General features: G+C 41.9%; 1 protein-coding gene across 5 annotated transcripts in view; it reads left to right on the forward strand.

Moving 5' to 3' along the window:
• Positions 1–17,140, forward strand: part of TBXAS1 (thromboxane A synthase 1) — a 233,624-nt gene that overhangs the window by 157,212 nt on the left and 59,272 nt on the right. For all 5 annotated transcript variants that reach the window (XM_030478710.1, XM_030478708.1, XM_030478712.1 and 2 more), the window contains one exon: positions 8,542–8,856. In XM_030478710.1, coding sequence (XP_030334570.1) covers positions 8,542–8,856 — 315 coding nt within the window. The remainder of the gene's footprint in view (positions 1–8,541; positions 8,857–17,140) is intronic.

Raw genomic sequence — 17,140 nt, forward strand, 5'->3', positions numbered from 1 at the left:
TGGTAGGGCTTTGCAAGCATGTTGAAGAGAGCATATGGGACAGAAAGAACAAAGGATAAAGAAGCAATAATGAGATTCCTGTGCATTTTCTTGAATGTCAGGCAACAGCTAAAACCAGAACTGATTATTAATCAGGGATTAAATTTAAGCAAATACAATTATAATCTGTGGCAAATAGAAAAGGAACAGAGGGCTGCCTGCAACAGCAGTTTTAGTCTGCAGTTTGAGTCAGCAGAGGGCCAAGCTTCTGGGTATCAGACCCTTAGCCTAAAACACTCCCTTCCTGCATCCTCCCTTCCTCCTGCAAATAGCAGAGGGGAGGAGTGTCGGATGGTTTGCTGGGAGTCCAGATAGACTTTGGGAGAGGATGTGTGCATACAGTGTGCAGCAGGGTGGTCAGCTCATTGCTGATTTGGGAGTCGGTGTCTATTCCACACACTGGCGTATATGGGGGATCCGTCCTGTTGTTCTTCCTCAGCACCCAGTTATTTCGTCTCTTGCTATATTTGACCAGTGTTGATTCGCATAACCTCACTCCTCCACCTCCAAGCAGCAAAACACATGAGGGGCAGGAGAAACTCTGCTACTGCACACACAAATCTAATGTTTATTGTTTGTACTCCGATAATACCAGGAGTCATTATCAGAGTGTTGTTATCCTGCATATTTTGCAAATACTGAATAAGGAGGTTGCAGTTCCACTGTTACTTGCTACCAGTGTCTCTCGCTCACTGTGATGCAGGGATTAGGAAAGCTGGATGAAATTCTCTATATCCGTTGCATTTTGAGCTGTTTTCTGAGCCTTCCCCACATGTGCATGCAATGGAGGGAGCTGTGGTGGTTGTACTGTCATGCTGTGTTTTGGCCTGAGATGCCAACCAGCTGCCGCAAAGGGCATGACACTTGTTTGCCATTAGACTGAATTTCATGGAGAAACTTAGTGCTTCTTTCATACACCCAGCTCATTCTGCTCAGCCTGGTATTGAAAGGAAAATTCCCCAGAGTCAGAGAAAACAGTCAGTTCATTAGGGGTGTAAATGGACCACGCTGCAGGCAATCCCTTGGTTTTACACTGAAGAACTACTGGAAGTGATTCCAGCTCTCTTAGCAAGCCGTAGGTTTCTCTGTGGGCACACATAATTAATGAAACAGTCAAATAGGTGTGTATCTTATTTTCTGTCTCACATAACTGTAGTGTATCTTCATCCTACATATCACTTCAGCCAAGTTAGGCCTCCGGTTAGGGTTTTTGCAACTTGTAGTCAACAGGTCCATGCACTTAAGATTAAAAGCAGTTTCCTTCTACAAGAGCCATGAAGAGTTACATTAAGCTTATCTCTACTAGAATCAGTTCTTTGCTCTCTCTCCATTCACTAACAATTAGATCTGAAATTCACATTTATTTTCATCCCTGGACATCCCTGGACTGTGTGGGAACATCTTGAGAAGGTGGCTGTTGTCTTTCAAGATGTAAACCCTGTAGTGCATTTGCAGCAGTTTAAGCTGAAGGGAGATGGATCCCTAACAAAATCTCAGTTTTAAGAACTCTCCCCCTGCTTGATTTTCAGGTTGAAATAGGCTTGCCCATGCCTCTGTAAGTTACTAATGCTCTTACTTTAACTTTGCGTTTTGAAGGTCAGAAAAGTGCACAATTTTTGAGGAAGAAACCAGCAATACCTGAGCGCTCTTCTCCCCCACTTCATGAATGGAGGCACTAGTGTGGGAAAATAATTTTGTATTTTTTAGCAGTATGATTTTTCTGTTATCAGCATGTTTTGTTAAAGATCTACTGAAGTAATATATCTATAGAGAGAGACACATAAACAAGTACAGGTTGCAGAGTCTCAGATGTTACAGGTGTAGCTGGGTGAAATCTCATGATCTGCAATGACTCACTGAAGGAGGAGAAACATCTCCAGTGATGAAAATGGTTCATTTCTGAGGTGGACTGCCTGAGGAGGCTGTGGGAAGCTGGAGTTTGGCTGGGTTTTTAAGAACAGGTTAGACAAACAGCTGTCAGTGTTTGTTTGGCTGATGCTGCCTCATGGCAAGGGGATGGAGCAGATAACTTGCTGAGTTCCTTCCAGGCCCCTTTCCCCCATGTGATGGTGCTTTTGCCTTAAAATCTTTGAGTCTGTGAAAATCTGTTTTCATCCTAGGTCTTAAAGGGTTTTCTGAGATCATCATTAGCTTTTCCTCACAGGGTTTTATGAGATTTGATGTGTGTTATACTGATTTTACAGATGGAGAAGCTGCATCAGTAACAACTGTGTTTTAAAGGCAAAAAAGGGAGTGCAGCTTTAAGCATCCCAGCTTCTGTGGAGGTTAGTGCTTAGACCAGTAATTTGTATCAGCCACTGCAGATTTAGTGGCAAGCTCAGCCAATAAAATTCATGTCATACTTGAATTTAAACTTATCCTTGGTTTTGGTTTGGGGTTTTTTTTGTTTATTTATTTAATTATTTTTTTTAACGAACATTGGTCACCTATAGAAGATATATTTTGTTATCATGTTTAGTACTTTCTATGCTCAGGTGCTTTCATCAATTTGCTTATGTTCCTGCCCTTTCTGGGCATGCTCAGCATTTTTCATATGGCATTTTTGCAGCATTATTGTAGGGAGACTTTTTTTCTTTCAAGTAGAAAAGCAAAGGCATTTCTGTGGGTTCTGACATCAAATGTGGTGTCACTGAATACTCACAGTGCTCCCTCATTGCTGTGAACTACTGCCAGAAACTCGCGTAGGAGTTTAGTGATGATAATATATGAAAATACCAGAACAAGTCCAAAGTTATACAAAATCTTCTCAGTCTGGGGTTTCACTACAAATGTTAAGATAAGGCCAGGCTGGCAAAAGCCCACTTGGCTTTCTACACTGCACTCATGAATATATTTTTCTTTTTGCTTTAAATTTACTCAGATTTTTAATGCAAGTTGTATTGCTTTGTCAGACATGCCTGTCCTCAGATATTCAGCCTATATACGATAAAAACATTACAGTGGTTTCACCAGCTGATGTTAACAAATGCAAACAAAAGAGTTTTTTTATGCCAAGCTGAAAGTATCCCAGCCGCTCTTGAACAACGGCTGTACTCTGCAGTTCAGACTCCAGGTCCTTCCAGAGCTGAGCATCGCCCATGAGAGCATCATAGAATCAAGTAGGTTGGCAAAGACCTTTAAGATCATCTAGTCCAACCTTTACCCCAGGACTGCAAGTCCACCACTAAACCATGTCACTAAGGGTCTCATCTGCACGGTTTTGAACACTTCCAGGGATGGTGACTACCACTTCCCTGGCCAGCCTGTTCCAATGCTTGACCATCCTCTCTATGAAGAAATTTTTCCTAATACCCAATCTAAACCTCCCCTGGTGCAGCTTGAGGCCATTACCTCTTGTCCTATCACTTGTTCCTTGGGAGAAGAGACCAGCCACTCTCTCTTTCCATCTTCCTTTTCAGGTAGTTATAGAGAGCAATAAGGTCCCCCCTGAGCCTTCTCTTCTCCAGACTAAACAACCCCAGTTCCCTCAGCCCCCGGGCATGGATCAAGACCTCAACCTTCAGATGCACAAATTTAAGGGCTGTCAGCTGTGGCCTTCCACTTAATCTCAGCTTCTGGGCTCAAGCAGAAGGCCAAAGGACCACTGCTCTGAAATGTTTTGGGACTGTATGTATTGGCAGACACACTGGCTTTTTTGAGATTTCACGGAGAAACTAAATGAAACCTAGAAGTGGTAGGGAGAGGTGGAATTTGATCCTTTCAAAGCAGTTTGGCAAAATGATAGTTTTAGTGGGACTGTATTTTGTGCTGCTTTTTCAGAAGGATCTGGGTAGCTGCCGCAGTGCTTTACTGGTAACTTCAGGGTGACACAGGTTTGTCTCACCTAAGAAGATGGTTGCTAAATCAAACATACCAAAAGTGATGTGGACATAAACTAATGTAGCAGTGTTTATACCAGTTTGTAGGAAACTGAAATAATGAGAGATGAGAGCTTTCTACCTATTAGATAAGGATTCCTGAAGCTTAGTTTCTGCTTTTTTTGAGCTGCCACCAGAGCATTTGAGAAAGGCTAGAAGGGTCTGCACAGTTTATTGAGAGTGTTAATATATATATTAGCAGCATCACATTTCTGTGACTTTTGCAGCACAGCAAGTGCTTTACAGAATACCAACCAATTGTGTCATCTAGTTTGATTCCTTGATTTGTCTTTAGGTTGCCTTTCGTAGTTCTGAGCTCTTTTGAACACAAAATGGGGAGCTGAACTATCAAGAGTGTTGCAAAATTTGTGTATAGTTTGCAGAAAGCACAACTGAAATCACACCATTAAGAACAAAAATTCCAACTGATACACATTTGGTAGTTTTCCTTTACTAATTTTTGACTTCACCTTGAAGAGAATGGCTCAATCTCTCTACCAAAAGCATAACCCAAGGGTCCCCTGGATTCCCAAAGCAGCATGAATTTGCCTAAAGGTCAGCTGGTATGTCAATCTTACATACGAAAACACAGTTCCCTGTTTAGGATGGAGGAAGCTGGAGACGTCCCCCACCCCCCAGGTCCCTTGCCTCCTGTGAGAAAAGTCATGATAGATCACACATATGAGAGATATATCTCTCTTTTTCTGACAGCTGCAAAATTTAAAAGCAGTGATTTGAGGAGGGGTGATAGAAACTGCTGGATTGGACTTCTCCAGTATAGCACACATCTATTCTTTCAGTGTGTAGCACGTAGCCAGCTTGTTACGGTTCTGTGCAGAATGATTTCTCTGCATGGCCAGGTGATGTTTAAGGAGACTAATGAGAGGAATGATACAGCCCAGAACACTGGTGTCAGGAAATATATTGCAAGATGTCTATCTTGGGGAAGCTGTAAGCGGGGCTTGTCTTATTATATATTTCAAAGGAGATGTCTGTGTCACCACCAAGTTAGACATGCACCCTGTCCCATACTGCATTCAAATTAGATTTTTTTCTTTTTTTGAGTAGCTTTCCATTCAGTTTTCATTAGCTTAATGATAGGCTCTGTGTTGTATGGGGGCAAAACAAGAGTCAGTCTCATTGGCACACTATTCTTTTGAAGCAGGAACTTGTTTCTGAGGCCATTGTAATATAACTGTGCAAGTGTCAAAGGACAGGATAGAGGCTATCTTCTTTTTGTGGCTTCTGCTTTTTGTGAGGAAAATCAAACAAATGTTCCCAATGGAAAAAGGAAGCCAGCAGCTGTATGTGATGACCAGAGAATGTTTTTGTGCAGTGACATTGTCAGTACCTGGTCTGTTGTCAAACTGGAAAAAAAAATGCCTTTTTTTATCTCCTGCTGTCAACCAAAGTGGAGAAAACCCCTGTGAATTTTCGTGAGATACCTTTTCCTCATTTCCAGCACTTAACAATCCAATTATATATGGTTTTATGCTAGTGTTTGCCTCTATTGCCATTGTTAGGTTTTTGAGTCAGAGTGATTTTTCCATCCTGATGGTGCAGAAGAAAAATATGTTTCATTATGACTGGTTATAACCCTGGAAATCTTTTCTCTCGCTTGGGTTGATGACAATTTTTTATGTTGCATTCTGTACTGATGCCTAAAGTGAAGTAGAATGAACCATAAGGAAGAGAAGCTTTGCGAAAATATAACCCTTTCCACTGTGCAGAATTATCTTGCAAAAAGCTTGTATCTTTCTAATTTTATATGTTGGGGTTTTTTCCCTACTATTATTCAAGTAGTTTTTACAAATGAATGTTGTTTTCGTAAGATTGTTTATGAAGCCATTGCTCTTAGCAATCCCTGCTCACCTGTGAACAAATTGCATGGTGCAGATAAGGAATCTAGTTGTTTCTCGATAGGGTGACCTTATAAACAGATTCTGCAGCAAGGCAAGCTTTTAAATTCCTAACCAAATATATTAAGTGAGTAATAAAAACAGCTCCTCAAAATGGCCACAGAGGCATTTCAGAGCACATTCTTGGGAATATGCACTTGTGCTACCATCCATTAAGTTTGCTTTCAGCAAAAATTCTCATGAATGAAATTTTATTCACTAGTCATTATGATTAGTACTTTACTATCATAACAATAACCAGATGTTTTGTATAAGGCCAGAACCTGATTTTGTCTAAGACTGGAGAAACATCTTATAGTGTCTCCAGAGAGTGTATTGTCTAAATATAAGACCAGACTCAGCTAACAGCTCATGACTGGGAATTGCAAACCCTCAGAGAGCAGGATGAATGCAGAACCATGCCAAATGTTATACCATTTGAACTACAGTATGTTACAGTGTTACAACTCCACTGAATATGAATGCAATTAGACATTTCTATGTTATAAAGGTAGTTTTGGTGATGATGATTAGTCTTATGGATAAAAGGGAATATCTCTACAGATGCAGTTCATTACTGTGAAGGACTAGTTTATACACACACTAATGATCACACTGGAACTGGACTGTCGTCTTGGTGGTTTTATTTAAGAAATGGCCTAACCCAAATATATATACAAGGAAAATCCCTAGATTTTAGGTTATATGAGAGTTAGACTCTGAGTCATGCAAATACATGGACTCCCAGAGTGTGAATAAAGCCCTTCCTGGAAAAATTACATGAGATTTTTAGCTATGCACAGCTAGAGTACCTGTGAAGTCTTGTTTCCTTCAGTCTAGAGGAACATAAAGGAGCAGAGGTATCCTATCACACTGGAGAAGCATGACTGTGGCAGGGCAGTTACAACTTTGGGCTTGCTAGGTTAGAAATGAGAGACCAAGGAAGCATGGCCAGTTTGAATATGGAGATGGTGGCTAAGTCTAGGCACAAGGAAGTATTTTCAGATCCGAAGCTGTTTTACTGAGCATAATGTAATTGATGTTGCTTTGTGTGCCTTCACTTACTAGAGAAAAAGTATGTATTCTGTGCCTTGGAGGCGATGCAGTTTGACTGGCTGATTTGTAAAGTCCTTCAACGTGCAGTGGCTGACACTGGCTACTGTCTGGAGCATTGATTCTTGGGTGCGCCAGGGTGCAAGATGTTCTATGGTCATGGGTACAAGGTACATAATGTACATGTGCAAAATGAAAAGGTTCTCTGGGGTGGAGGGAAGGAGCTGTTAAAAAGTCAGCGTGCCTGTTGAAAAGTCAGTGTGCCAATCCCTTCTATTACTCAAATCTCAAAATAACCATGCCTATCTGCCTGTAGATCAGACAGAACAGTTTGTTGGCAGCAGAGCTAAGCACAGGACATTAAGTATTTCTCCTCTTTTGTTGTCTTACTGCTCTCTTTTCTCATGTCATGTGAAAGAAAGCAAATAATCTGGTTAAGTCCTTTGACATTTATAATTAATTAGCCCTTCCTTACTCTTATCGTGTTTGCCTGTCCTTTTCTCTGGCTTTTCCATTTTCTGCTTTATCTCTCAATGATCAGATCCAAGAAATCATTCAAATGATTTCTTTCTAACTGATAAAAGCAGCTTTACAGCCCTTTTTTTTTCCCTTTTGAAGAAAGACTTGGTCCCTTCTTTTGTCCATCCCACTGCACAAGTTGTCGTGTTCTGGCACTGCAGTCACATCTAAGACCTTGAGCTATCATATATTCTGTTGGTATTTGAGGAATTAAAAATCAATCACATAGCCTTATGGCTTAGGTTCAGCACAATTCTATTATGCCCACTCCCAAAAGTCAATTCAAACCTTCTGGGTTATATTTCAAAGCCTAATCAAGCTTGCTGTCCAGACTGGTTTGGACTTAATTCACTCTTGTCCATAGGTCTGTTTATTAGAGGGTTTTTTTTATCAGAAACTGGCTTGAAAAAAAGTAGTTTTTATAACAGTAGAATCGTTCAGTGGGCATTTTACAAAAAGAAGCCACCCAGATAGGTTTTATGGTAGAAAACGCTTACTGTTGTAATGCATTTCTGCAAATATGTTTAAAGATATCTTTTTAAAGAAATGCTATGTTGGTACAAGTGTTCATAAATGTACTTTGTCATAAGAAGATGCACCAGTTTACTGAGATCATTTTCTAGTCCTGTCTTGTTGAGCTGGTACAGAAATTACTTATTTTTTAATTATTGTAGATGCAGCCCTAAACCTAGATGCTGACTTTCATGCTTTGGACCACGCGAACAAATGAGGATGGTGCCTCTAAGCAGATGGGCCAACTTCCTCCAAGCATGAGTTGTGCTACCACCACTTGGCAGGCACACGTGGGACTGTAGCATGACTATGTCAATCACCTTATTTCCAGCAAGTGCCAAGAACTCACCCTGAGAATGAAAGCAGCTCTATATGGATCTGTCCATTAGCAGTCCTCAGTGAAAATATATACCTCTTATGTGTTGGGAGCAGATCAGTCTCATCCTACTGGGGAGAAAGCAGTGACAGGCTCTTAGCAGGGGCATTTCAAGTTGATTTATAGAAGTCTCCTCATTAAATGAAGGGCTGGTGGCCACTCTATGGGAGTCAAGTGCAGTATAAATAGGAAACAGCTCTCTCCTTCAACACCCCATGGGTAAAGGCATTGCTCTTCATGCTTCTTCTCATTCTGTGTTCTGCAGAGGCGCAGAGATTTTCTCCAGTGGATGCTTGACTCCCGTGACTCAGCTGACTCCCCAGCAGCTGGGTGTTTTGATGTGATCAGTCCATCTGCTGCTTCCAGACAGAACGAGGTGCCTCTTGCTGGCAGGGCCCCATCTGAAAAGGTTCAGAAGACACTAACAGAGGACGAGATAGCAGGCCAAGCTTTCCTGTTCCTGATTGCTGGGTATGAGACCACCACTAGCACACTGTCCTTTGCCACATACTTACTAGCCACCAACCCAGAGTGCCAGGAGAAGGTTCTTCAGGAGGTTGATGAGTTCTCGGCAAAACACGTGAGTACGATGTGCTGGTGTGGAGCTTCATGCAGGGAGCAAGACAATGTGAATGTTGTCGTGCCAATGTGGCACATGCATGGCCCCTATTTGTCTCAGTTAAGTGTGCATATATTAACATTTTATTCATATTTTCAGTCAAAAAAAAATCTAAATTAATATGTATTGTCTAGGGTTTTTTGGAAACTGTTAAATAGTGTCACTTTACAGCAACTGAAGAGATGGCCAGGAAACTTTTTTGCGTAGTGAAAGCTTAATATTTACAAAATATTTTACACTATTGAAATAAACCAGCTGTCCTCAGACTTTTAAAACTACACTTTTCTATTTTTTTTTTCCTCTTGTCCAGATACTTTTATTGGTTTTGTGGTCAATTTTATTTACCAGTCTTTGTAAGGACGTAAAGGGCTTTCTTAAAAACCATGAACTGCAGAGTTTTGCTTTATATGTTCATCCTTCTTTTTCTTCAGCAGCAGAATATATGTGTATGCTACCAAAAAAAAAAAAAAATCACAATATCTAATTCTCTTATGCTATGTTCACATTATTTCCTTTTCACTATCTGCATATATTTATGTTTTCTGGATAGCTGTTGATAATATTTTGTATATCTGGCAGACCATGCAGCAGGCATTCTTCCACCCTACACTTTGCACAAGTTGTTAGCTATGCGAATTCAGATCAAGGGTCTTTTTCTATTCATGAATGCTTTTATAATGGATCACGAAGCTGACAGGAATAAAATGACACCAGGCATGGCTGTCTTGCAGGATTTTAGCTGCTGGATTTGCATGCTGAAAGCCTTAACTACAGTTTTGGAAGTTTCATACTTTTTATGCATTCCATCCTCTGTGTTGTACTTACAGAAGAAGAAAAGAGTTGTATAATTTTCTGCTTTGCTGGTAATAGAAAATTCTTGACTATGCAACATGTGCCCATTCAAAAGCTAACGTTTCCCTCCTTTTGCTTGTGCAAACATAGAAGCCAGGATTTGTGTACACAGAAAATATCTTATTTTGTCTTGCATGATGAGTTTCTGAGCATGGAGGTGCTCTGTCTAAGATTGATTTTGCTCTGAGGGTGCAGATGAATGACAGCAGTCGAGGTTAGGATATGCAGTCTGATCCACGGAGCTTTTATTGGTGTGTGCTTCATACCTCTGGTGTGAGTTAACTCAATACAATGAAACCATTGACATGTTATGTTCTAACCTATAGGTCTTGGGTTATATTCTTAGGTTATTAGCTCTACAACACCCCAGCTGGAGCGTATTTACTTGTTTCATTCAAATATGTCGGACCAAATTATGCCTTCGTATCTGGGTAGTTCACACTACTTCCGTAAGGCCTGTAAAGATGTGAGGGTGCAACTTGCCCTGGAGTTATGTGCAGTTTACAGGTGCACTGGTAGCAGAGTGGCACATAGAAACCCCTATTATGCAGCCCCAAGGAAAATATGGTTCATCTCCTCTCCAGTTCCTGAAAACTGACAGACTAAGAAACCAAAGTGAAATTGCCAGGAGAGGTACCCAGTATGATAGGTACGTGATGCATTCATATCTGTCTGTAGATGGGGATATGAATTAGTAAACTTTTCCATGTAAGCGCATAGAAAGCTGACTGCAAGCAGTTGTTAACTGGCCAATTGCTTACAGACATTTCACATAGGGAGACCATGTATAAGGCTGTTGTCTACATTAACAAGTAGTGTGCTCCTGTAGACACATATTTGTTATCTAGCACAATTGATAGTGAGGACTATTGGGTGCAGACTTTACACACCTTAGGGGTTAAGGGTTTATTTTGGATTAGTTAGAGTCTGGCCCTGTGTACCAAATTCCCCCTAGAAGCTGGACCAATATTCTGGTTTAGTTCCAGTTAAAGAAGGCTTTTCTGTGCGCTTGGCAACTGCAGTGTGAACCAGTGCAAGAGACTTGCATGTGAGTGTGCTCCTGATCTAAGCTAGAGAACTAAATGGACCCTATGTTGTGTATGGTCTGTCTGAGCTGTCACTTACTATTAGTAGTATTTCCATAATAATCTAATTCAAACTTGTAATGCTTGACTCTCTTGGTTTTCTAGCAGGAATATTTTGCTAATAATTTCAGCTTTTGCAGTATCTCGGAGAGGTTGTAGAGCTAGGGACACTCGTGGCAGAGAAACTAAAACTTGGTGTAGAGAGATGGCGCTCAAATGAGGTGAATTATTTTTGCAAGTCAGCACTGTACACAGTCTGTGTGGTGCCTCAATCCAAACTGGTGGCGTCATCCCAAACCATGCTGTCCCATGTCATATATTCATTGGAAGTACCATGTAAATCACTTCCCCATACTTTACTAGTTTAAGCTTTAGATGATGCATATATGGCTGTATGGCCAAGGAGAAGAGGGAGAGAAGGCTAATTATTTATCTGCTGTCCTTGATACCAGGAAATTCATAGATCTAATCTGTGCAGGCCCATCCTTCATAAGATTTTCTATTATAAACAGCTCGTGATTTGAGTGGAGACAATGCACTGCCTAAGGAGCCCATCCCAGAATAAGGAAAAAGGCGCAGCAGTTCAGTCCCCTTAGTGACTGTAATTAACTACTTTTAGCCTAGAAAATAAGATCTATGGGAACGGTTTGCAAGTTACGGGAGCAGAAGCTATTTTAAAACTGGGTATATATAGATGCTCTGTTCAGTTGTCATGCAAGGGAGAGGAAGGGAGGGGACATAGCAGCTACAGACTCACAGTTATAAAGTCAGTTGCTAAGAAATTTCATTAGGTTATTGCTTGTGCTCAGCACATCAGCTTCACTCTTACGAAGGTGCTTTGCAGTTTTCGGAAAGGAAAGGCTTTAGAAAGCCAAAACATGAAGAATGATATGGTCAGGTTGTTTAGACAGGTGGTAGAAGACTGCTCTGATTTGCAGACATGCAACTGTTAAACACAGTACCCTCTTCAGCCAAATTTATACTCAGGTAATTATAACTACAAAATGCTCTCCACCATGTCCCCTTTCCTTCCTCCAACCATTTTAGTTGCCTCATGCAATGTGTTTTATTGCCCTAATCTGTGGTGCAGAGCTGTGGTCTGGTTTTACAGCAGCTGCTGTGTATCGTCGCAGAGATGGCTGTACTTTGGTGGTGGACAGAGTGATTTATACACTCATTTACTAAAGTTTATAAAGACATGTGAGACCCATCTGAGAAAAGATGCTATAAAGGACAGGCGCAGTTCCAGGTTTTTTGGCACACCAGTTAAAAACTCAAAGCACAGTGACCTTGTGATAGCCAATAAAGAGAGCAAGGTTGCTCCATCTGGACATACAGCAGTATTTTGGTGGCTCTGGGTGTTGTACTTGAGGATACCCCAGAGTTTGCTCTGATCTTCATCTGCCTTACTTGTACAGTGGACACCTTAGCAGAATGGGACAATAAAAATGGGAAGGAGAAAGCCAAGGCACTGCTGTGATAGAGATCTCTGTGCTAGCTTGGCACAAGCTGCTGTGGTGTGGTGCAGAAATGCAAGGTTAGGTGCTGGACGTGATCTAGCCCCAGTGCTGTGACAGGAGCTGGGAGCCTGGAGGAGAGGTAGATCTGACTGACCATCTTGTACTGCTGTGTTGTGCCTAGCCAACTTTGTGTCAGAGCTCTCCTGGGAGACCTCTCTACCTCTCTCCACCACTCTGTCTGAATAACACTGTAGAGATGGCACTTCCAGGCAATTGTCCTTAGAGAACAGTGCCTGAATCTAGTCATGGGTTGTCATTTCTGTGGGGTTTTTTTACCTCAGGACCTTCCTCATCTGTTCACTGAGGACTTTTTAGGTCTTCTCTTGGCTGATAGCTCAGTGTGGAGGCTTGATGATGTCTCTTTCCCTGAAAGTGAGAAGAGGCATCTGGTCCATTTCAAAGTCTGACAAGCAGGGGAAACGTCTATCCTCGGTTATCGTAGAGGTCTGGACACACAGGTTATTGCCCTCCTCGCCTCTGTCTGGATCTTTGGAATGTAGGGTAAGGGAGTGCACAGCTTTTCATCATCTCTGGGGAAGCAGAGAGACAGGGTACTTAGTGTGCCTACTGTTCTACTGTCACTACACACTGCATCTACCTGTGAATCCCTGCATCTGCTCCAACTGCACTGGGAAAGACAAGTTTGAGCGTAATTCCTGTAACAGATGAACTGAAATTAAAAACGTAGAGACCGACCTGGCCCTCATTGTCACCTTGGGGGTGTAGTATGTGCCCTGTGAAGGGCCATCCACTGAAAACAAGATGCACCTATTTGCTGCAAGCTTGTTGCTGAATGTGCAGCTTGCTTTGGTACCGTGAAGACAAAATAAACGAGATGAAAAGACAGTTAAATGTGAGCTAGTGGGGGCAGGATGCCTACATCTGTGTGTGCATAAGAGAGTATTGCATTTTGCAAAGACCACAGGTCTGTTTCCAGGACAGCAGAGAAGGGTCAGATCTTCAGAAGGTTGTAAACTGGCATGTGTTTGGTATTAGTACAGGTTTGCTGATATGCATCAGTAGAGAAGCTAGCCTGGTATATACCAGTAAAAGGACGTGGGGAGCAGGGAGGAAGGTTGCTATTTCAAGACCGAATTATTTTCATAGCATTTGTGGCTAACCTTCCCTAAACTGCTAGAGGTTATAGAGTTGTGAAAGAGATGTTTTATCCGCATTAACCAGGTGACAAGGAGTACACCCATGGTCTTTGCCCTCTCCATTTCAGTAAAAAATGATCCCTGTATGGAGTTGTTAAAGAGCCCTTCAGAAGACATACATTTATGAACAGTTTTTGAGCTTGTGACTGATGATTTTGTTGTAGAAGCAAGTTGATTTTTATTTGTGTGTGTGTGCTTAGCAAAAGCATAGCAAGCCTGCAGCACACATTCGTTCTGAGTAGATGGACACTTGAATCTGAGTGCCACTGCACTCTGACCTGCTCTATGTGTTTTCTCCTAAGTCACAGTGCTTAGGGCATGAAAAATCACTGCATCTTCCACACTGGGGATTCCCTTAGTATGAAGCCTCTCTTTCTACCTCTCCCCATTTGAGCATTTAAATGTCTTCCTCCTCTCAACCCTGAGTCATTCATAATTATAAATTAGATTTTGTTGTTTTTTATGGGACTGCACAGTTTTAGACAGGAAGAGCAGTGGCACAAAGTAGATTGCAAAAACATAAATGATCAAGTTAACTTCTCATAAGAAGTTATTTGTTGCCCTTAGGTGAAACATGGTAAGTGTTGCAAAGTAAACAGATCAGGCTAAACCACTGAAATGAGGTAATTTTCTTGAGGGAGGGAAAGCAAGTATGTTTTGGGGCAGCTAAGGAGGGCATAAGAGGTATAAGAATGGACTGCTCTGTCTCCGTGTAATAAAGAAATGCATGCTTGAAGGTGCTGACTGTAGAGACATCTGGAGCCAGGAGCACCCTGAATTCTAATTGAAGCTTCAGGCTTGTGAGGTGGGCCGATGCCAACCTTATGAAGTTTAACCAAGCCAAGTGCAAGGTCCTACACCTGGGTCGGGGCAACCCCAGGCACTGCTACAGGCTGGGCAGAGAAGAGATTCAGAGCAGCCCTGCAGAAAAGGACTTGGGGGTGTTGGTTGACGAAAAGCTTAACATGAGCCGGCAGTGTGCGCTTGCAGCCCAGAAAGCCAACCGTATCCTGGGCTGCATCAAAAGAAGCGTGACCAGCAGGTCGAAGGAGGTGATCCTGCCCCTCTACTCTGCTCTTGTGAGACCCCACTTGGAGTACTGCGTACAGTTCTGGTGTCCTCAACATAAAAAGGACATGGAGCTGTTGGAGCGAGTCCAGAGGAGGGCCACGAGGATGATAAGAGGGCTGGAGCACCTCCCATATGAAGACAGGCTGAGAGAGTTGGGGCTGTTCAGCCTGGAGAAGAGAAGGCTGCGTGGTGACCTCATAGCAGCCTTCCAGTATCTGAAGGGGGTCTACAAGGATGCTGGGGAGGGACTCTTCCTTAGGGACTGTAGTGGTAGGACAAGGGGTAATGGGTTCAAACTTAAACAGAGGAAGTTTAGATTAGATATAAGGAAGAAGTTCTTTACAGTAAGGGTGGTGAAGCGCTGGAATGGGTTGCCCAGGGAGGTTGTGGATGCTCCATCCCTGGCGGTGTTCAAGGCCAGGTTGGACAGAGCCTTGAGCCACGTGGTTTAGGGCAAGGTGTGCCTGCCCATGGCAGGGGGGTTGGAACTAGATGATCTTAAGGTCCTTTCCAACCCTTACGATTCTATGATTCTATGATTCTATAATAATGTACTGCGCACTCTCCCTTATAGACAATCATGTTTTGCATTAACAAATGGGAAGATTTGGTACTTACAAGTTTTGGGTTTTAGCTCATATCTACATGAACCTCTCATTACTTAAAGCACCACATGGAAGAATTGCATTAAAGGCCTAGTGCTGGTTACAGAACCTGAGATGCATTGTTGCACTGATACGCAAGGCTGCAGGGGGTCTCTGCTAACCAGAAGAGGTCTGGTGAAGGACAGAGTGGCAGCTCACTCCTCCTTGTTGCTCACGCCTAGGAATACTTTCAGAACCCCTGACAAAGGTGCAGGAGAGCACAGGAGTCAGGACTAGTAAATAAAAGTAAATAGGTGAAAGGGCAGCTATTACTTTAAAACATCCAGTAGAGACTGCAAGACCAACTGGGTTTTCCATTCTGTTTTTAAAATGCCATGTACAGCTCTTATTTATCACTGCTTGATATGATCAATGTGGAGGGGAATGAAGAGGAGGATAAGCCCCAGCATGTCTCTACTCCATCAAATTTTCCTACCCACACAATGCACACAACTTATTCAGTGCTGGTGTGGCTTACCAACATTTTCACCACCGGCTAGAGCCCGTAAAGTTTAAAGAAATGTCAAAGTCCTGCCATACTCTTTCTCTCTTTAAATGGAGATTTATTGGTCTTTAATAGAAAGAAATCTTCTGTTCTCATAAATACTTTTCTGTTGCTCTAAGGCCCAGGAATATTTTCAATATGTCTAATTGAAAATGTTGACCAGACTATGTTTCAACTGTATTCCTTCACGTCAATAATATTGAATGATGCCAGCCCAAAGTAATTTCAATTCATAGTTTCATTTATGAAAAGGTACACTTTAATTCCATTTTAACTGCTGTGTGTGGTCATTTGTGAGTGGGCCGGGTTGATCGGGATTGATACATAAGCTCCTCCTTTATGATTTACGACCTGTAATTTACCAAACATACCAGGTGTGGCAGTTGCTCCTCTGGGGTAACTTGGCACTTGATCCTTTACTTGAGTAGAGTCATACTATTTTGCGCTGGCTTGTGATTCTGTTCTTTGCATTGAAGAGCTCCTTCACTAGTATCTCTGCAGTCTAATAGAGATGTCTTGCTGTAAAGAGATTTTGCTAGTTCAAAATTTTCCTTTCCCATGAAATTCCCAGAGACCAGTGAGAGGTAGAACCATTTTTATGGCATCTCTGTACCTGATTGAGTACTTTAGACTTTTAAGCTGTTTATGAAGAGAATCTCCTTGGCAGCACAGACTGCTTTCTCTGAGCATTAGTGAAAATGAGAGGTGAAAGTCAGAGAGATGGCATTGTCAGGGAATTACTACAACAATTTGCATGAGTTTCATGCAGTATCTCAAGGCACTATGCTCTCAGAAGCTTGCAACTACAGAGACTAAGCTTCACTAAGCAAATACTGCTGACGGTGGAGGCTTGCATTTGTCAAGGGAGACTGAATTGTAAATAGTTTGCAGAAAAAGTCCACAGAAGAGAGCTGCTGTTACACATGCATACACATACATGCACAAAACATATAAAACCAGTAAGCACAGCCAATATTGGTTGGTGTTGCTGTTTATTCTGCTGAAGGAAATGAAGCTCTTTTTGATTTATTTTCTTAAGAAGGTGTTGCAGAGCCTCACATCATTCACAAGTGGCAGCTGTCAGCAATCAGTTTTGTTAATAAATAAAAAGATGCTTTTAAACATGTAGAGGCTAAATGCTGTTGGGTTATATTTCTGCAGTTCTTCATACAATTGCCCAGTGTCTGAAATCAGTTAATTATCTTTGTCTCGTGGTGCTTCTGTACATACAGGTTAAAGATTGCTGAGTTAGGATAAGATAATAAACCCTTCTTTGCATTTCCCTCCTTCTCTTAGTATCTACTTAGAATCTACTGATTGTAATGCAGGCAATTGGAATGCAGGCTTTGGACTCATGAGACCCAAAACCACTTTTCTTGGGAGGAAGTTATTATGGTTCCAAACTCTCCTA

Source organism: Strigops habroptila, chromosome 3, assembly GCF_004027225.2.
Source record: "Strigops habroptila isolate Jane chromosome 3, bStrHab1.2.pri, whole genome shotgun sequence".
Classification (NCBI taxonomy): Eukaryota; Metazoa; Chordata; class Aves; order Psittaciformes; family Psittacidae; genus Strigops; species Strigops habroptila.